This window comes from Anas acuta, chromosome 17 (genome assembly GCF_963932015.1).
Source record: "Anas acuta chromosome 17, bAnaAcu1.1, whole genome shotgun sequence".
Lineage (NCBI taxonomy): Eukaryota > Metazoa > Chordata > Aves > Anseriformes > Anatidae > Anas > Anas acuta.
Genome location: NC_088995.1, coordinates 9,958,327 through 9,979,487, shown reverse-complemented (window position 1 = coordinate 9,979,487; position 21,161 = coordinate 9,958,327). Strand labels below are relative to the sequence as shown.

At 41.3% G+C, this 21,161-nt stretch overlaps 1 protein-coding gene across 3 annotated transcripts; it reads right to left on the bottom strand.

Annotated features, from left to right (window-relative positions):
* Positions 1–833: 833 nt before the first annotated feature.
* On the bottom strand, positions 834–15,398 carry TOP3B (DNA topoisomerase III beta). 3 transcript variants are annotated; one of them, XM_068654174.1, is made up of 18 exons: positions 15,299–15,398; positions 14,920–15,080; positions 14,123–14,254; positions 12,992–13,098; positions 11,529–11,603; positions 10,399–10,595; positions 9,801–9,957; positions 8,588–8,701; positions 7,588–7,678; positions 7,128–7,282; positions 6,789–6,894; positions 5,814–5,960; positions 4,876–5,049; positions 3,972–4,100; positions 3,577–3,726; positions 3,000–3,100; positions 2,543–2,744; positions 834–1,358 (listed from the first exon to the last, which is right to left on the bottom strand). In XM_068654174.1, the coding sequence occupies exons 2-18, from the start codon at positions 14,987–14,989 to the stop codon at positions 877–879; spliced, it is 2,589 nt and encodes an 862-aa protein (XP_068510275.1). In that variant the 5' UTR covers positions 14,990–15,080; positions 15,299–15,398; the 3' UTR covers positions 834–876. The 3 variants fall into 3 exon arrangements, with proteins under 3 accessions (XP_068510275.1, XP_068510274.1, XP_068510273.1); XM_068654173.1 differs by having other exon boundaries at positions 15,205–15,365; XM_068654172.1 differs by having other exon boundaries at positions 15,216–15,365.
* Positions 15,399–21,161: the final 5,763 nt, after the last annotated feature.

Below are 21,161 nucleotides of genomic sequence, written 5' to 3'. Positions count from 1 at the left end.
TACAAAATTAGGTTTTGTAGCGTGGCACCCAGTGGTTAGATACAGCTCCATATAATGAACCACAAGGACGCTCCTCTTAATGATATAACTTGCCAACACTAAAATGACAATATGGGGTGCAGACATGACATGATATTTGATCAGGTATGATCAGCTACATGAACAGAGGAAAAGAAGAGCATGAGAGCTCTATCTGTCCTCCAGCAGTGGGAGGAGGTCTCACTTCACTGTGACTCACTGACCTAAAGATTCCTGGCTGCATGGACCGTTATTTGGGAATCACTGCTCAAGACAGATATTCCCCTTCATATTTGGGATTTCCAATTTGTATGTCTATTGGCATTATTCTCACATATTATTATACACAGCAGAGAGGCAGATTTGTAGTGCTCTTATTGCAGATAATTAAAAATCTGAGGCTATTAATCATTTACTAGAAGATGAGAAGTCAGATAAAACAAAACAAAGCCCATTCCACATCTAAAAGAAGCAGCAGCGTTACACTGATCTTAATCAGCTATTATACTCCTGGCATTCGTACTGCTGACAAAGGCTTTGGAAATGACAGAAGAGGAAAATTTCATTTCCTTTTTTTAGCCACAAGTAACAGTATAGGTAGACTTTTTCAGTCTCCTTCCTGTTTGTGAAGTCCACTTGGACAATTGAATTCCAATTAAAAGCTTAAAGGCTTAGTCACTAACTGATCATCCTGAAGGTTTGTTTGCTGATTAAACCATGATTAAATCTCGGACTGTTATACCCATTTAACTTTTCTAAGGGCAGGAAAGTGATAAAGATCAGAAATACTTAAAATGAACTTGAAGAGAAACAAGTTTTTATAAGAAGTTTATTTTTTTTTTGTGTGTTATGCAGTAGTTATACAAAGTAAGCGGCTAGAGCTGCCATTTTGTCCTTGGGTTTCTTTGGATTGGGTCTTCCTCCAGGCCTCCGGCCTTTACCTCTTCCTCGACCTTGCCTTCTTCCTTGTCCCCCACGGTGCATGGGGTGCCTCATGGCTGCATGTTTCAGCTCCACCAGGTCTTGAAACACAGGGTCACAGAATACGCAGCCGGAATGCTGGGTCTCATCACCAGGTAGAGGAGATTTGGCTTTGTTAAAATCTACGTCCACAAGGGCTGCATCACACAAGTCACAGGTCTCTGGTGACACTCGGACTTTGTGGGCATTCTCAAAGAAGTGCACGATCACATTGCATTTGTTGCAGGCCATCTTCCACTTGGGACCTGATGTCGAGTCTAGCACCAGAACCCCATTCTCACATTCAACGCACTGCCCAATTCCAAGCATGCTAAGAGAATGCTGGCATGTGGGGTGGGTGCATTCATTACAGCCCATTCCTGGTGGAAGAAGAGTAAAACTATACCACAAGGAACCCTCTACAGCACCACTACATAGTTTGCGGGAAGAGAAACACAGAACTGAAAGACAGCTTAGTATATTACAAGTTTTCTAAACCACTGCACAGAGGAACATATCCCCTAAAGGCAATCTGCCTTTTTCAGATACTCAGCATAATCCCTTCCTCTATTTTCTTTTTTATTAATGGCTTTCGGAATTCCCAGACAATGCCACTGTACAGTACATAAACCTTGGATATATTAATGATTAAAAAAACTTGTTTTCAGTGAAATGTACGGATCCTAGCTATTTCATTTAATACTTGCACTGTACGCTAGCAGCATAAGACATTTTTAATTAAAAGATGGTAATAAAAAGATGCCAAAAAGCTCCTGATATGCAGTCAGAGCTTCCAAGCACTACCTTAAATAAGTTTTGATCTGGCATTTGTTATACCAACTGCTACTTTTTCCCCTTAGTGTGCTACAAGTTGTCAAAGGACATTATCTTTGCATCAAAATACAATTCCCCTACTCTCAGGGCTGGCCTTAAACTATATCCCATCCATATATGGTGCATTAGAAAAGTCACCTTCATGCACATAAGTTAATTTCTTATTTGGCTTCATAAAACCTGTTGTGGTCCATTCAGCTTTCCGAGTTATTTCTCTAAAAATTTAAGACGTGGCTATGTGACTAACAGTACAGTGTTTCTCTAGCCATTCCACATAAGCCATTTAAAAAAAAAAAGTCACTTCAAAAATAGCCAATCTTGCAGTATTTGAATTCATGCACAAAACACAGCTATTTCAGTGAAAACAGCTTTCACTAGGTTCTAGGGCTACTGAAGTAACAAGAACAGTTTAAAACTTACTAGCCTCTCTCTTCTGTCTTACAGTAAATGTAATAAGAATAGTCTCTTGTATTCAATAAAATACATGGGAAGCTTTTGCAAAGATGACTAACATCTTTGCCAGTGGTGATTAAAGCAAAAAGTAATCGTGTTCAGAACTAACACATTTTGTTCACCTATTTTGATATGAATTTTAGATATCTAATATAATTTGAGTAGCCCTTTATACTAGGCAGCCCTCATTAAAAACCATTTTAAATGTACAGTCCATAAGACTGTACCTAATATATTTCAAGTGAAGTTGATACCTGCATATTCACAAAATTCCTACCTTTTTTCATGTCCCTGAAGGGAGGATGGTTGTAACAGTATGGACAGAGAGGGTAGCTCTTTCCTCTGGATCCAGAAGACCACAGCACCAGCTCAAAGTCATCCAGGGGGCAACGTAACTCTTTGTAGAGTTTAATTGTACCATTCTGTGGGAGACTGTAGGTGTCGTCACAGTGAGAGCAGTGCAGACGACTTGGTTTGGCCTGGAAAGAGAAAATAAATCTCCAGAACATCTGTGTTGTCAGTAGGGTTCAAAACTCACAGGAAATTCAACTGCGACCACTTTCTGGTTTGTAACCCATGGAAAAGCTCCATCAGGCTTCTTGTCTTTCCACCCCTCCCCAAGAAATCCATTCTTGACAACCACATTTGAATCCAAATTCAGTAACGGAAAAAGGGTTTCAACTCAATGTCAGCCAGCAAGTGAAGTTTAAAATGCAAGTGTGACATGAACTTACCTGAATATACTTCATGAAACGATGGCATTTGCCACAGCGGGAAAGAGGTTTACCCGTGGCAGCTAAGGGTGAAAAAGACACTTCCATCAGCTCATCCATACCTGCAGAAGAGATGATTACATTTATGTTAGAATTCTAATTCCTAGGAGGAAACCTTGCACAAAATCATCTACAGGACCCGTGAAGATGTAATGGGAATAGTCAACAGCTTATTTCAACTAGTTATTGTGAACAGCTTATTCACAATGCTCTTCTCTCTTTAAGATGACTTTTTATTTAAAGAGTTTTTCAATAGACATACATGAACACACTGGGGTAAGTACTTCAGCAAGTCTGCAGCTTTTCAGAACTCAACACTACACAGTCACAAATAAGTTTGAAATGGAATTTTAGAGACTTGATTGAGTTTATTTCTCTTTGGAGAAATAATTCATATGACTGGAAACTCCCAGTCATAGCATGATTTTCAGTGAGCCTAAACCTCTGAAAAAGCAACCTAATACTTAGGTACTTTCTAACAGTGTCTTTACAACAATTAAGTAGTTGCATAGAATTTTACATGTAAAACAAGTTTTACCTGCAATAGAATCCACAAAATAGTGAAATTTCCTTTTGAAGATGTCAAGGGTGTGCTCCAGGACCTGATGGTAATTTGCTTTACCCAGAGCTATTAAGTTGAGTTGCTTTTCCACAGCACTGCGAATTGTAGGAAGAACTAATTCTGCATCTAACAGAAAACCAGAGATATCAGCAACGAAGCAGTAATGAAATATTCAGAAACAGTAGAAAATTGCCTCATACATAAACTGACACAAACAAGTTTTAATTATTATAGCTTGTGGAATTAGTAATACTTTCCTAGATGCATCATTTCAGACACAAACATTACTTTTACAGTGACAACAGCCTTTGACGTACTGAAGGAGCCAAAAGGTAAGAGGATGGATTTTGGGTGAAGAGTATTTGACTGACCTATTTTGTAATAACCATGAACCAGAACAATTCCAAGATTTGTAGGCTTTAGTCTCCGACCACTCTCCACCGTGACATAGTTTCGCTGACAAATGTTGTTGATGTGGACTGGAATACTTGCATCAGTTCCTGCCATGCAAAGGAAGACAATACATCCATCAAAGCTTTCACCAAATTAATTATTTCTGACTTCTCTGGTTTTATGTCATATTATAACATTTCTTAGCTTAAAATGCATATACCTTTTTATTGCTACCCTGTTTCCAATGGGTAATTATCTAGTAACGCCTATGTTCCTTTGCAGTTATGAAAAGTCTGAAACATGTATTTTGACCTAAATTCTTTCATCTCTTCCAAGGAATTAGAGATGGGAAGATAGGTATTCTCACAATCACTTGTTCTGGAAAAATACAGGGAAGTTAGAGACTATGTTGTTTTTGACTGAACTTGTTTATGAAAATGTATTGAATGAAGCAAGTCAGATCGAAAAAGAAAATTAATATTGTGATAAATTGTATAATAAGATACAGAAGGGCTACTGGAGACAGCAGAGCTGAAGCATGCTGTTCTGACAGGTAATCATTCCTAAGAATAGTAGATGTATTCTTCCACACAACACCAGCTCTTTCTAACAAAGAAGCGACAATGATGGATTATGAAAGAATGTTGCTTTAGCCAGAAACTAGGCATAAGAATAAGAAGGGGAAAGGAATATTGGGAATAGAGAGTCCACTGTCCACTAAGAGGTGCTACTGTGGTTCAAAAGGAAAAGGATCACTACTGAACCTATACAAATGAATACTAAAAGGTCACTGCTGACAGAGATAGCTCAGAGAAATGATTCAGACCCTTTGCTCTCTTGATAGATGCATTACAGGATAAAGTAATTTAAGTGAGTTCATACCAATGCCATGCTTTTCCATCAGAGTGATAAGTTCTGCTTCTGTCAGGTAATCAGGAGGGCTGGTTTGCTTTTCCAGCAATTTTATTTCACCAATTGGAAAAAGATCTCCTTTCTCACAGTGTGGAAGGCTCTCTTCTAATGGGATGCTGTGCCAAGGCATAATTTCTGTGAACCCTGGAGGTAAACAAAGTAATGAGAGATTATCTTCACTGCTTTCAAAAGGTCAAGATATATGCTTCTAATTTTAACACGGGCTTCACTATACAGATCAAAGTTTGCCATACATACAGACTGATGCCATACCACGCAGACAATATTTGAAATACTATATCAAGAGACAAAATCTCCCACAACACTGCATCAAATCTGTTTTGTGGGTGACTTGTGTCAGGGATGATGTATGGAGAGTAAAAAAAAAAAAAAAAAAAATTAAAACAAAAATCTTTCCTTGAATGAAAGCACAGTTCCAGAAGTCTTACCAAATGGCTGGGAAGAGCTTGTTAAGAAAATGCAAAAAGTAAGTTGTATTAACATAATAAAGACTATTGGGATTGCTTGCCATGAAAATCTCAGTGGTGGGGTACTACACTCTTCTTACTGAGTGGTAACCAATTTTCTTACACTAATGGGAAAAAAAAATCCATCTTTGTATAAACTAAACCACAAAAGACACTTGCTGTCTATAAATAGACTGTCTTTATACTGGCAAGTGCAGCATTAATTCTTGAGACTACTACATGAAAAATAGGACTTTTTCTAGTGTAATTGAAGTATGGAAACGAAGACAAAGGTTTGGTCCTTGTGACTTTAATGGCTGCAAAAATAAAAAGTCTTCAAAATTGTATTTGACCCCAAAACTTCACTTTTATATCCATTCAATGTATATATGGGAAAAATAATAATCTGTAGCTAGCTACTTACTTCCTGGCTAGTCTTACCTGGTGAAGTTACCAGTTTTCCAATACAGGTAAACCGTTCAGGGCCGATACTGAAAGAAATGGTGGTTTGTAGGTACTTGCAATCAGCGCTCACGGTGGCAATAAAATGCCTAGTTATGTACTCATACAGTCGCCATCCATCTCCACCTGAAGATAAACAAAATCTTAGTCCCACAAATCAGGTCCTGCAGCTCTACATAAAATTTGCACTAAATTTTTCACCAGATTTCCATGTCTATCACAGGAAAAACTGGTACATGAAAGAAAATAAAATTCAAAAGTCCATCAAAATCATGTAGTAGAGACGTTATACTGCTACGAACACGAACTTGTGCTTTCAATATACCATCTAGCTGTGGCGACTTAATACATGGCCATTTAATAACCTTTACAGTTAGAAAAACTAAGTATGTTAAAAGTTTGAATATCAGAGTTTATTTCACTGATTCCTGAAAATCGGAATTTACCAGTGTTCTACAACAATTTTCGTTATTCCTAATGAACAGCACAATCCATTTACTGTATTTTCTTATAAGTTTTAAATTACCTTTTGAGGGATTACAACATAAAGTCAAATCTTACATTTTAATGTAAGTAACACAAACCATAGAAACCCAATTTAAAATACAGTTAAAGTCTGATTTACAAACAGAAACATACAATCAAGTTTCAGTATTTAGGAGCTACTACTATGGGGCAAATTTCTCTAAAGGGAAGTTTGAAATACAGTGTTAAGTTGGCTACTCCTTGTTCTTAACAGTTTTAGGGGTGCTAAGGATCAATTAGTGAAGAGCAGACCAGCTCTGATCTTCACTGTTATCAGAAATTAAAGTTAAGAAAGTCTGCTCTCTCGCCCGTTCCTGAAATTCAGATAATTATATTTTATGTTAAAACTCAGGGATTTTCAACCCAGTCCCTATAACCCAAGGAACCAGTTTCCTTGTAGTGTTCTAGTGCTACTCAATTTGTCTATACCCAATTCTGCTTCTGTTGCAGCTTTCATTGGAGTGATGGGAGGATGGTCCCCTGCATCATGGCCTTTCCTTGGACGATTAATGCCTTCTGATAGCAATGCTTTTACCTGGTGAAGGACAAGAGAGGAAATAGACTGAAGTGGATAACAGGTCTCTATTATCAGGTTAAGAAACTTTTCATATCAAATTCATAACAATACTATGTCCATAAATAGAAGCAATTACAGACATTAACTGTTTGCAAAAATCTACAGACCAAGACATACCAGGTAAGACGTATCTGAAACACAGAGTAGAGAACAATCTGTTGAACAGTACAGGTTTTGCTTCATGTACTCACAGTTTCTGCCCAGTAGGGATTATTGGCTTGTTGTCTCAAACATCCTTTCAAGTCAAAGTTTTCTGGATAATGGGTAGTTTCTGTTCGAGGGTAGCTAATGTAACCCTGCATATAAAGACGCTCTGCTATTTGCATGGCATGTTGCGGACCCATTCCTGAGAAGGGGTATGAGAGAAGGAAATCATAATCACAGTGATATGTACATGATTTTGTTTGCTGTGTCTAGAAGTATTCATTATCGAAGCATTTAAATAAATCAGTTCGGCCTTTCTGTAAGACTTCTGTCACCTTGATCTTACCCAGCACTTCGCTTTTGACATGCTTTCTAAACTTGTTCATTCCCCCAAAATGATACATTATAGGGAAAGGATGCTATCAAAATATGTATATACTTATTTCTGCTGAGAAGCCAAGGTATTTTGCTTTAAATCGGTGTGAAAATCTGAACTTGTACACATACCTAAAGCAGCACTGGCCACTCGTAGCATTTCTACCGTGTTCAGAGCCAGTGGTCTCTGCTTCACCTTCTCTTTTTTACTCACAGATTCTACCTAGAAAATAGTAGTTTTCCAGTAAAAGTTTTGAAGTTTGGTAACTGATAAATATATCACTTCCATTATGACTAAAACCACATGGTGTACCTAACATTACCAGTTGCTCTCATATGTTTTTTTTCTTAGAGCAGTAACCACCAATATACACGTATTTTTACTTTAGGAAATCTGACTATAGACAGTTTTACCAAATTCTAAAGTTATAGTCCTGAGGTTCCTTTGTGCTATATGATTAGACCTGCAAGTGGAAATGCAGCAAGGTAGCTTATTGCTATCTTACTTCTCATTTAACTAAGCAGCACATATGTCGGTGGTGCAAGGATTTAATGCTTAATCCAAGTAATGGTCCTAACTATAAGGATCCAGATTTTTAAAAGCATTATGCAGTCTTTGAACCCTGATGGCTGTAAACACTTAAATCCAAACATACTGCCAAACAAGTATTGAACAGAACAGAATTACAAGTTAATTGGCTATAAAGACTGTACCATACACATGATTAAAAATTTAACTGCAGGAATATTGCCATATAAGTAATTAAATTCTGATTTATACAGTGTCTCATGGGAAATAAGAGGTCTGCTCGGAGAGTTCTGAACTGTATTTCTCAGCAGGTTTAGTAATGAAGACTTTCTATCATCAATGATGATCATTTCCGAAGTCAATATTAAGAATGGGCTTTCTGTTGAGATGACCACACTAGCATAATATGAACTACAATCAAGAACCTCTTGCCTTTTATTCTCTTCTAGACAAAGTTGAATGGAATAAATAATAATAAAAAAGAAGATACAGATGATATTCTACACCCCTTTTTAACAAAAAACAACATGCAGCAGATGAGATATGACACAGTATTTCATTAATGTGAAACATGCTCTATCAACACTTCATACGTATTCATACCTTTGCTTCTTTTGCCATCTTCGTTATATTCAGGAACATTTGAGCAATCTCACGATCAAACACCCTCACTCTATCCCAATCCAAAGTCAGAGAACTTTCTTTCTCAGGATTCACCTAATGGACAAAAAAAAAATTAATTGCCACCAACACTATTACTGAAAGTGTGAGAATGCAAAATTCCAACAACAATCCAGCAAGCAAACCCTAATAATACTCGTTCTGCAACACAAGTGCTCCAAGCATGCAGTTATACTCTTTTTCCCAGGGACTTCTGAGAAAGACAGAGTATGTTGAGTTCAGGGGCCATGAGAGTGACTAGAATTATTCTTGCAGTTAACTGAAATACCATACTTATTTTAGTGCTAGGAATAGCAAGGGCTGAAGCAGGCTGAAATTTAAAGCTTATCATTTTGATCTAGCTAAACTAATTCTTTGTATTAAAAGTAAAATGTAACTAGGTCATGTTTCAAGCCCCACATACAAAAATAAATATGAACCAGACAATATGAGCGCATGAAACTCTTAAAACAGGCAACAAATACTTCCTGGTATGACACACATGAGATGCATCAGAGAACAGGTGAGAGTAGATGCTAGATTTCTTCTTCTATTATTATTTATTTTAAAATCTAAAAATGGCAACTTTTTACCATCTATCTTTTATTTGTTTAAACAATCCTTGTCATCACAAGCAGTAAAATCATGTTAGTTTGCTCTCAGAGCTTGGACAGCAGCAAGGCTATAAAACTGCCATAAGCTGCCAAAGTATTCAGAGGACTCAATTGCCAATTAACACAATGAGCATTTTATTTGCTTTAAAATTCCAATACTCAGCAATGCCAATGTTTGCTGGCAGCCTAATTAATTCTTGGATTCAAATTAACACCACAGTCAGTCCAAGGACCCCAGGGAACAAAAGCAAACCGTTTCAAGTAGTCTTTCTGGCTGAGTCTAAGCTTAGCTGGTTAATGCTGAAGAATTCTTATAAGCAGCACACAATAACCACTTTAATACAAAAAACTGACATCCTGGAATCTGTTCTAGAGAGAGTGGTGACACACATGTGAACTGAATGAAAGCACACAAGTAAATTGTAGGCATTGTGAATTCTTGTCAGCAGCTACAAATTTATGAATGGACAAAATGGAAATAAGCACATTTCTTTGTATACGAGGAACACATATTTTTACCAAACAAGTATTGTAAAGCTTACTTTAGCTTGCAGCACCCAGTAAGTCTCAGGCTTAAATGACTGGATTTTGTCATGCCTTTCAACACAGAATCCAAGTGTTGGCGTCTGACATGGCCCAAAGGAGATGAGAGAGCTGTCTAAATTTCCATATTTCCCCTGAAAATACTTAGTCTGAAATCTAAGAAAAAAAAATACAGGAACAAGTACATTAATATGCTCATTCCCATTAAAAGCAAAAAATTTCACAAACTTTTATAGACATAAATGAATAATCTATTAAGTCATTCAGGTATTTGTCAAAAAAAAAAAAGCAATCTCAGAAACATCAAGTCTTAAAGCTAAAGAAGTCATAAATACTTTGCCTCACAGAATCTTGTTTATTCAGAAAGAAATGTGGGAGCGAGTCATAAAGGAAGAGTATGTAACAGCTGCTGATGTACTTTATCTTAGCTCAGTTAAAGCCGTAACACTTTCTATAAATTTCTTTTTATTTGTCCATGCATAAAATTGTTTGGTTTGGTGCTCAGCAGAATTAGCCACTACAGCTTTAAGGCATATTTTGTGGACAGAGCAGTATTGCTGAACCTTTCACAAAACCGTCTGTAATCTGTGCTGTCACCTTGTAAATGCACAGCCAATTCTAAGGTCCAGCTCCTGGCGGGCATCCACTGACAGAGCTTCATTGCGATTGGGTTCTCCCAAATGATTCATGGCATTGCAGATGTCTGTGTCAGTAATGGAACTGAATTTAGCTCTATAAATCGTCCTTTCGGTGCTACGAGGTTTGTTCATAACAGGAAGAACGGCATCAAGAACCTAATGAAGATCAGAAGCATATTTTGTAAGTAATTGAAAGCTAAGGGCTGTAGTCATTTTTTCTCTTTAGAGGAAGGAAAAAAAAAAACACTCCCCACAAAATGTTTGCTGACACGTAATTTTCTTCATTCAGAAGACGTCATGGCAATACATTAACTGATAAAACCAGTATTTGTCATGCTCTCAGGAGTGTATTAGGAATGGGCAAAATTGAAGGATTTATTTATTAAACAGCAACTGCCGGAAGTGAAGCACTATTCTTAGCTAAGAGCGAATAAATCCACCAGTGCAGCTGCAGCATCTTTCGGTGAGCATATATCTGTTTCTATCCCAGTTTACTTCTATGTATTACCAGGGCACAGTTATGAAATGGTGGTATTTAAAGAACTTAAATACTTGATAAAATGAAGTTCTTTTTTTTTTTTTTTTTTTTTAAGGAATAGGATATTTAAAAAATAATCTTTGTGCAAAATTTTAGTTCTATACCTATTGTGGGCAGAGTCCAAACTCTTGCTGCTGTAAGCAGCCACTAAGCTGCTTAAACTCTTGCTGCTTAAAAGCAGCCTCTTAGCTCAAAAGTGTCTAATCACCTAATGAAATAAGGATGATAGAAATTAAGTTTTATACAGATAGCAAAATAACTACTCCAGCTTTGAAACAGTCTGATTCTCAAAGCACTGGAATGTTTGAACTTTTAAGAGACCTTCTTATTCATCTCAGATGAGCAACATCTATGAAATTGTTTATACTTTTTAACTGACAACTTAGAGTTCAAAAACATTTATTTCCACCAAGGCCCTCCATGCCTTTGAATCTTTATTCAACTTAGTTTAAATTGTACTGTATATCAGTACATCAGAATAACATAATGGTAGTACTGTATGCCACAAATGAATATATTGCAGCATTACGAATCTTAGAACAAAATCTTACTTCAAAACAGATGTTTTCTCCTTCCTTATCACAGTCCAACCACAAGACAATGCAATCACAGCCTCTTCCCTCCACCTGTGAAAGAAATTAGCACAGTTCTTCAGCAACTCAAAAAAATCTCACTAACTGTATAGCTTTTATTTCTATTTCATAGGTAAATCATTTGGTGCAAAAAAGGTTGGAAGAATATATTAGAAGTGACAAGAAGTCTGCCGTACTTAAACAGTGGTTGAAGAAAGAAGCAAGCTGTGGTTCATGGGACCAGAAGTCTGCCTACAAGATAATTTTCTGCAGGATATGAACCTGACCCAGTCTATGCACGCAACTTTGGGCACAGTTCCTTCCTCTTTCTGCATCTTAATTCCCACATCATTTTTAAAAAATAACTTATATATATAAAACATCAAGAACCACTTTCCTAGCTCGTAAAGATACCATGAAGTCTACATTTACCTTACAGAAATCAGTTTTATACCACAAATACCTGCTTTCCAGAAACAGTATTATTTTGAAAAGGCATCCAAATGACAACTCTCCTCTCAGTACATGTGAGAAGTGACCAATAATCAGAGACATTTTAAAGCATTTACAAGCCAGGCCTTGCATGTGCTGCTATGAGCCAAACATGTATCCAACACTCCAATTTTGAGAAGCAAGATATTGACCGACAAAAAAAATAAAAAAGCAAAGGCATGTGTCAGTTCAACAAGGCAAAGATTTCAGAAGGCATACAAACCAATGCGTTGTTTTTTTGTTTTGTTTTTTTAAAAAAAAAAAAGATCTAATCTTTAACAAAAAGCCACTCTCTGCAGGGAAGAAAGCTCTCATTTAGGAATGTACTCATTTATCTTTTACTCTAGAGCAACTCTAGAATATTGCATAACGTGCTGCCAAACGCTGCCCACTATAATGAAGTAGGAAAATATAAATAAATCAACCATTCAACAGCCTACAATGTGATGAACAGTGCCTTCTGATGGCCTGTTTATCTCAGTAGAGGGAAGGTATGTAGCAAATATTTTGAAGTACAGGGAATCCTTTGGCATTACCCTCCAATAGAAGACCATCTATGGTGAAAACAGTCTCGATTTCTTATATTAGAGTGAAGATAACTGATCCACTCTAAGAGCTGGTAAAGGGTTATATTTCTGGTTCTTAAACAGTGCTAGCTAAACTGTAAGATTTTTATTTTTATAAATAAAGCCAGGCTAATTCAGAGCAAAATACCGTTACACCATTTTTTGAAAATTAGTAGTATTTTTTATTGCTTTCCAGAACCACAGAATAATTTCATTTATTTCACTTTTCTTGGAACAATAAAAATAGATCTCACCACTTTGTGTTCAACAGAGGAAGAATAACGACAACATTATCCTTGAAGAGAATATGCTCCAGAGGAAATAAACCAAAAGAATGACAAAACTGAAAGATGCATCTCAAATACATCTCATAAGAAAGCATACCTGTAAAAACTTCACCATGCTCAGTTTGGGATTAGCTTCTTTCTTTTCTGTGGGAGCTTTACTGAAAAGTTCTGCTGGATCCACCTTGTCCCAACTGTTGTATTTTCCTGAAAAGCAGAAGTGCATTAAGTTAAGCTGTAAACATATATTTAAAAAAGCAAAACAAAACATTATTTCATAAAATGCTTGGCTTTCAAAATTTGTCTTGGAAAGCCTTCTATCCTAATATATCGTGCTTTACTGGTTATCTAGGGACCCCTTAACTTTTTGTGTGAATAGCAGCTCTAATTTTGAGACATGATAGACAAAAGAAAAAAACACTATACACCTTTCAGTAATTTTAACATGAGCTATTAAAAAGCCTCTTTGTACAGTTAACCCGGTCATGACAAGGGGGGAGCTATTTTTCCTTGTTTTCACAGCACACATAAAAGGAGCACACTGCAGACCGTTTTACTGCTCATTACTTATGGCCAGTTATTATGTCTCAGCCCTGTTATGCTGTGCAGCTTCCTGTGTCATCACTTTCTCATATCGTTGCATTTGTTCATTTCCATTTCCCAGAAGTACTTGTTGGTGATAACAGTTAGCAATTACATGATACTGTACCTCTTTAAAGCACTGCATAAATAACTCAGAACTTAGTTCTCAAAATTGTGAGGTAGTTAGGATCAGAGAAAAAAGAGTACTCACGTGATTAATTCAACACTTCAATGCAAGTTAGTGACAGGATTCCTCGCACATGATCTGTACCACATTCACACTCTATTTTGTCCTAGCTCACTATAGTGCTTTAGAGATTATGCCTTTGGACTCTGTATTCCTGAATTACCTTTCATCCAAAGTAGCAAAATATTTTTAATGCTTAATAAACTGACTTTATCCGCCTTCTTTTTCCAGTAATACAATTCAGGTACTGAAAACATAAGTTGCATGCCTACAGTCATGCAAGAAGTCAGCCAGAAGACTAGAAACAAGCTAAGAACTACTGCGCATAAACAATCTTGTCACCCTCCTTTCCTCTTTAGTTTTCTTTAATGCTCTTCCTGAAGAAAACAGTGATCATGGAAATAGTTATGTCCTTGACAATTTTACAAATCACATCACTTAGAACATTTTGTGAACAAATACCTATGAAATCCAAAGTCATGACGTGACCACACACAGATGTCATCTTGAAATGGGCACTCTGTCCTATAAACGATCCGGTGTACTCATGCACAGAGCATGCACCATTCAGTCCTTTGCGAGAGGACATGTTTCCTGTAGGAATAAGATCATAAATATCAATGGGATTTAAAACAAACACAAATCACCCAATGAAATAACCATTATTTCTTGTTATTTTTTTTCCCTATTTTCTAGGTCTGACAGCTAGAGTCTTCCTGGTCACAAAATTCTACTCTCCGATTGAGTTTTTTTCCAGTCAATTATCACTTTAGAACTTTTTCTAACAGACTTCGTTTTCCACCAAAACTATTCAGAATCTCCTTTACTTTTTCCCTCCCACCAGGAGTTTCTTACGTAAATACAACCCGTTTTCTGGGTCAGTCCAGATAACAATTAACTCATTCTGTTCTCCACGCGATTTATAAAACATTTGCCATAGCTTCAAAAATCCCTGAAAAGCAACTAGGTGCTTGGTTGGCACTTTCCAGAAAGCACGTGCACCACAATACGCTACAGCTACAAATGTTCCAGTTATAAAATTGAACAGTCACTAGCACATTAAAATAAAAAGAATAAAATGAGGAGAACGGAACACCACACAGTTATTGCCAGAGCTGCAACCTGTGCTAAGGCACTGCTCGCAGGTGAGCGCTGCCCCAGAGACCAAGCAGCCCACCTGGGTGCATCTAAACCTCACTTTGCCTCCCGTGAAGCCTGGCAGAAGAGAAAGCCTGAAACCAATTTATTTTCTCTCCTACCCCTGGAAAGGATCTTGGCGATGGACTGAGCCAGCGAAGGCTTCTCGGCGACCATCAGCACGGTCCTCATCTTCGGCCGGCGAGCCCCGCACCGCCCGGCGGCTCGGTGCAGCCTCCTGCAGCCACAGCACGCAGCTCACGGGGGACAACCCGCTGTTGGCCTAGAGGGGAGAAAACACAGGGCGGGCGTGCTGCAAAACCAGGTCGAGCAGCACATAACCGCGATTACACTCACACACACCTCACACACACCTCACACACACCTCACACACACCTCACACACACCTCACACACACCTCGCAGCTCCGCGGGGCTCCGGCGCCCCGGGCCGGGAAATGGCGGCGGGGGGCGCTGAGGCGCTGCGAGGGGCGTCCCGCACCTGGGCGGGAGGCCGCGGCCCCCCTTGCGCTGCCGGGGCACGGCTCCGGAAGGGAAGGGGAAGGAAAAGAAAAAGAAAAGGATGGGAGGGAAAGGGAAGGAAGGGAAGGGAAGGGGCCGCCCCCCGCGGCAGCGACTCCTGGCGGAGCGGGGGAGCGGCGGGGCCCGGCGGCCCCAGCCCGCGCGTCCCGCCCTGTGTGAAGGGAAGCGGCTCACCTGCGGGCAGGCTGGCGGGCGGTCAGTAGATGTGCACGTTACCAGTGGAATAAAAGTCGAGACAAACTCAGGGCTCTTTGTTCTTTAGCATGACTGAAGTTAGGACCTGTTAAAACAAACGCGTTCCTCTGTTTCAGTGCCTGGTTCCCTTTGACATCTGGGGAGCAGCTGGAATAATCAGGAGGCGAGTTGGAACCGAGTCTTCAGATATGTCAGATACATATTTTTCAATTTCCTCTACTAAAAGCCCTGTACAAAATCCAACGCCTCTTTTCTTCTTTAACACGCAACGCACGTGCAAACTCGGGCCTGTGCTTACCTGCGAGAGGCAGCCAGGGCTCTCCTGAGCGGGGCTGAGGGTCTGGGTGCTGGGGGCCCCTGCGCTCTGCTTTCCTTCTACACACACATGTAGCTGGTTTAACGGGACACACCAAGACCAACCCAGCCAAAGGAGTCCCTGCTGACCAGGCAATACACAGCTCTCCTTGGCCCATGTGCTGTTCTAACACACCTCCGTACCAGTCTCCTCCCGCTCCCCAGAACTGAACACTGCAGCTCCACAGTCTCCCACCTGCACACCCTCGATGTGAACACTCCCGGCCTGCCCCATGCCAGCTGGGTCCCCACACAAACAGGCAGGCACTGGTTCCTGCGTCATCTCTGTAAGGGCTATTTGACACAGCTTTGGAGCCAAAGAGTGCTACCACGCTTTTTGAGCAGTTTTGTCACCAGACTTGCACCAAATGGTGCATCCCATGTCAGCCTGGGTGCTTTGCAAGGTGCAAGCAGTCTGGCCTCTTTCTATGGACGCTGAGGAGACACATGCTGCCAAATGAAATGTGTGTGCAACACACAGCTGGCCTGCACGCCAAATGTGGGGAATTAACACATTACTGCTCATTTAGGGTCAAACCACAGATCAGCATAGGTCTGGGACTTCTGGTGCTGCCCTGGGTGCTCGCCCTCATGGCCTCTTCCTCTCCCTCTCCACCTCTCATGCTGAGGACGCTTTCACCACGGCAGCAGGAGGCCTGTGTGCCAGGCTGCCCCATCGCTATCTCCAGGGTCAGTGCTGAGCAGACCCAGATCACAGAATCACAGAATGGTTGAGGTTGGAAGGGACCTCCAGAGATCATCTGGTCCAACCCCCCTTGCTCAAGCAGGGTCACCTACAGCGTGTTACTCTGACGATGGGTAGAGGCGATGGGCACGAACTGAAAGGCGAGAGTTTCCTCCTGACCACCAGCGGCACGTCTGTGCCATGCAGGTGCCAGAGCCCTGGCACAGGCTGCCCAGGGAGGCTGTGGCATCTCCTTCCTCCAAAATCTCCCAGAGCTGCGTGTGCACAGCTCTGGGCACCTTTCTCTGGGTGCCCCTGCTGGAGCAGCGGTTGGACCAGACGGCCCCAGAGGTCCCCGCCACCCTCAGCCCTTCTGTGCCACTAGCTGTTATTTTATTTTATTTTAAACAGCCCGTCGGAGGGCAGAGCGGCCTGCCGGCGCCTGCCAGGCCCCGCAGCCCCGGCAGCTCCCCGCTAGGGAGCAGTGGCGGCGCGGGCAGGCGGCGCCCGGCGGGGCCCGCGGGCGGGACGGAGGCGGCGGCTGCGCCAGGCCGGGGCCGCGCGGGGCCTGGCCCCGGGCCCGCACCTCAGCTGGGCCCCGGCCCCGCTCCCCGGGCCCGGCTCTGCCTCTCTCCCCGCTCCCCGGGCCCGGCTCTCCCCAGGTCTGCCCGCTGCTCCTTCAGGTTCCCCTCTGGAAGCGCAGAAGGCCGCATACGCTGCTCTGCGGATGCGTGGATGGGGGCAAAATTAAATGTATTTGTATTAAATAAAGCCGGGAGACTCTTCTGTGGTTTTCTCAGAGAAAAACAAGTTTTGTTTCTAGGTTTAAAGCAGCAGTTAGATTATTTTTTTTTTATGCTGACTTGACCAAGGATGCTACAGCACTGGGAAAGCATCTGCACGCTGGTGCTGCTGGCAGTAGAGCCCCAAGTTTTTAAACACCCCGGTTATTTCAGGGTACGGGTATTTAAGCAGCTAAAGCAGGGATGTTCGACAGATCTGTATTTGTAAGAACAAGGTAGGAAAACCTACAGAAACACAAATGATCACGCAGGGAGCGTGATCGTTCCTATTCCGCTTCCTTGGGTTCATTCTTGACCCTAGAGTAACTTTTTCCTGTTTGTTTCCAAACACACTTGGAAAGATATCCATGAAATTAATAAGTATTGACAGGGGGGTCAGGCAGGCAGAAACACATCTGGAAGGATGCCACAGACATTAGAAATGATGAAAATGCAGGTCAAATTATTAAAATAGTTTTTCTTCTCTTCTGAAACTGAGCAAGAACTATGAGGCCACAAAAATGTGCCTGAAATCATGACTACAAATCTGGGCTCCAGATACTTCAGTGCTGGGAAGCAGGAGATGGAGTCGATGGCATACAGAGAAATAACAGCACTCAGTATTTTGTGCTGGAGTTCAAGTCATGCTTGTGCTCCTTATGAGACATTATATATATATATATATATATTTGAATAATAGAAGGGACAAAAGAGTGTGAATGCTGACTGAAATGAGATACTATTAGTTGCTGGTGTTGGGGACACACATGACATACCATAGGATCTTGGCTTTATTTTCCCCTTAGGTAGCAACCCTTTAATCAAAGAGAAATGGCAAAGTTACAGATAACCAAAGCTCTATATCAGAAAATATCCAGGCTTCAGTCCCATATATATCCAATGTATATCTGCCAATCCATGCAGTACTGATTAGGGACAAAGGCTCACCTACTAAAATGATGGGGAAAAAAAACACCAGAGTAAAGAGACTGTGGAGCTAAAAGTGCCCATTTATCACTTGCAGCACTTCTGCTCACTTTACGGCTTTCTTAAAATTGATGAAGGGATGCAGTAGGGATCAGTGTGTATGGGAATTGATCCACAGGGACAGAACAAGAGAATCCAAACACACATACTGTGTTCTAGTTTGGTCTTGTACCAGCCACTGTATAACCCAGCCCAGTTTTGGCATGTACAACAATCCACAGTTCAGCTCCTCTCCAAATGCAGCCTGCAATAACAGAACAAAGCAGCAGAAAAAAATAAATAAAAAATAAATAAAAAATAAAAGGCAACATGATGCTGACCATCTGAAACCTGTGCCCCCACACACATGTAATTGCACTGCAGGCCTGAGGGTATGGCTGGGGGAGAACAGACCCCAGCTGCTTTCATGGGGTTACTTGCAAATTAACAGCAACCCACCCATGGCCACACAAGGCCCCAGTCTCCAAGCAAGTAGCTGAGATCTGGGTAGCGCAGCCCATGTGGGAGCCTATCTGAGCAGAAAGATCTGCACAAGTTGCAATCTCACCACTTTGGTGTAGACATGCCCTAAGATCACCAACCATCAGCAGACTCAGCATGCTTCAACATCCGAGGAAAGCTTGTCCTCCCGGGAGAAGCAGGGAAGTCACTGCCACAGGGACGCTGATGTACAAGTTTTCTGAGAGCTGAGCTAGCACCCCAACTCCTGCACGCTTTTCCCAGCTGTGGTTGAACTTCACCTGAGAGACCTGGCTTTGCTCTTGCCCTGCTCTGTGTCCAGCTTCTCATTTTCCACCCTGAGGACCTGCTACTACCTTAACCTGCCTCAAGCAGTGCTGGCACCAAAACCAAGCTAATAAATTCCCAAATGAGCTAGCTCACCTGGAGGCACTCGTGCAGTCTCTACTCCATGTCCCCCAGCTATACGTACACTACTGTCCCATCTATAATACTGCAACATGGAGACATGCAAGCTGGCCTGTCAGAAACCCAACAATGTTCTGGCAGAACAGACTGAGGTGTGCCCTGGCCATGTCTGCACTGGGTATTGGCTATAAGTGACTATATTTGCAGTTTTTAAGTTCTTGTTCAAACGATACATAGATAACAAAAGAGCATGGGGAAAAAATGCTAAAATTGATACCTGGATGTGAGGAAATATGTATTTTGTAGTTTAGAACCATACAGGCATGTTTAGACAGCCTTGTAAAGTTTACTGTATACCTAATTACTCATGTCTGCTTTCCAAGTGTCTGAGCTGTGTAAATTAGGGGTGAGGTAAATTCTTTGCTGTCACTTTGCAGAAATCTCATCTGGCTGTTGAATCAGTTTTTACTGGGTTTGGAAATTGGGATTTCTGCTCTGAGTTGGGCTTAACCCTCACTGCCGAGAGCTCTGCCAGCTGATCCCTTGTGGAGCCAGCCAAAAGCTCATCTTTGCCTGAATTTCACATTTCACTCAAACCAGGATGGGGCAGAATTCAGGACCTTGAAAACTTAATTGCATTTTTATGTTCTATCCTTTCTTATAGTTTTTCTCTATTCCACATCTCTGAAGTTAAGATTACCTAAAGAGCCATAGCTGGGCTGCTCTTTGCTCAGGGACAACCTCCCATCTCCCCTCAAGTCTAGGACCTAGCTGAGATTGAAGCAGCTGTGAAAAGCTGAAGAATGAGTCTTGGAAAAAAATGAAGACACCTTATAACCAGAAAGTTCTCAGAACTTGGTTCAGAATTACTGTGTTCTTAAAATTACACCTAGATGAGAGCCTCTTCCTTGCTCTGCCTGTGTCCATCGCCTACCCTAATAACAAATTTTTGCCTTTGAGTTGTGGGGTTGCTATTTCACTGGTTGTGGCCCTGGCCTTTGAGCCGTGAGTCAATTTTGTTATATATTTGGAGCTAACACCCACGTTTGTGCCGAAGTCCACATTTGCCTTGCATCTGTGCTATTTGGAAGTTGTTTTGGCTCTGGACCCAGGCCACAGCTCCCTTGCCACAAGCTCCAGCGAGCGTCCTGCCAGCCCAGGCACATGCAGAGGCCGGGGAAAGGAGCCCCACATCTCAGCCAACTTGCTCACTCTGGGCATTATAAGACCCTTTCCCTCTCTCCTACAGGAGACCAGCACTTCCCTCACTCTCTACAATTACAGGTGAAAAAGCAAACAAAAAGATGCAATGGGGTAGAAACGTGGTAGAGAGGAAGTCTGACAGTGTTAGCTACCAACTCACCTGCTTTGCAGCTCCGAACAGCCCATTGGAGCCTACATCGGCACAATCTGGCTTCAAAGTCCTACCAGATACAACCTCGTGAGCAGAGTACCCCCCTTCCTGATGTGTTAGCTGTGATACACACTGAGAGCCCTGAGAATGAGACCCCAGACTGCTTTCTTCTGTTAAAGCTTGAGTTCATGCCTGCACAGCTTCCCCACCTGCTCTGAGCTCTCCGCAGGCTGTTCCCTGCTCCCTGTGCAGCTTCACCGTTCTCGTGTCTTTTATTCCCACTTCACATCTGCGGCACAGTGGGGGATCTAAATGGGGAGATCTCTCCCACAGAAACCTCTCAGGGTTGGATTTACAGAACTGCTGCATTGTGGCTCTCACTTGCAGCAGCGTTAGCATCTTTGTGAAACAGGTCCCATTAAGACCATTACTACAACAATGAAAATCTCTTACTTGGGTTTTATTCTCCAGCTGCAACTACCTAACCCCACCTGGATAGTAAGAGCCATACAACCTCCATTCAGAGTACCTTCAATGAGTTTGTTAGCCCAGAAATAACATCAATCAGCGATTGTTTTTGAGGTAGGGAAGTAACTTG

Bases quoted from the DNA above. Each gene is read 5' to 3' on its own strand.
- TOP3B (XM_068654174.1), bottom strand. From the start codon at position 14,989: ATGAGGACCGTGCTGATGGTCGCCGAGAAGCCTTCGCTGGCTCAGTCC. The intron at 11,604-12,991 runs GTATGCTTTCTT...TTTCTTTCACAG, and splicing joins GCATGGTGAAGTTTTTACAG to GTGGAGGGAAGAGGCTGTGA. The intron at 1,359-2,542 runs GTAGGAATTTTG...TTCTTCCACCAG, and splicing joins CTTCAGGGACATGAAAAAAG to GAATGGGCTGTAATGAATGC.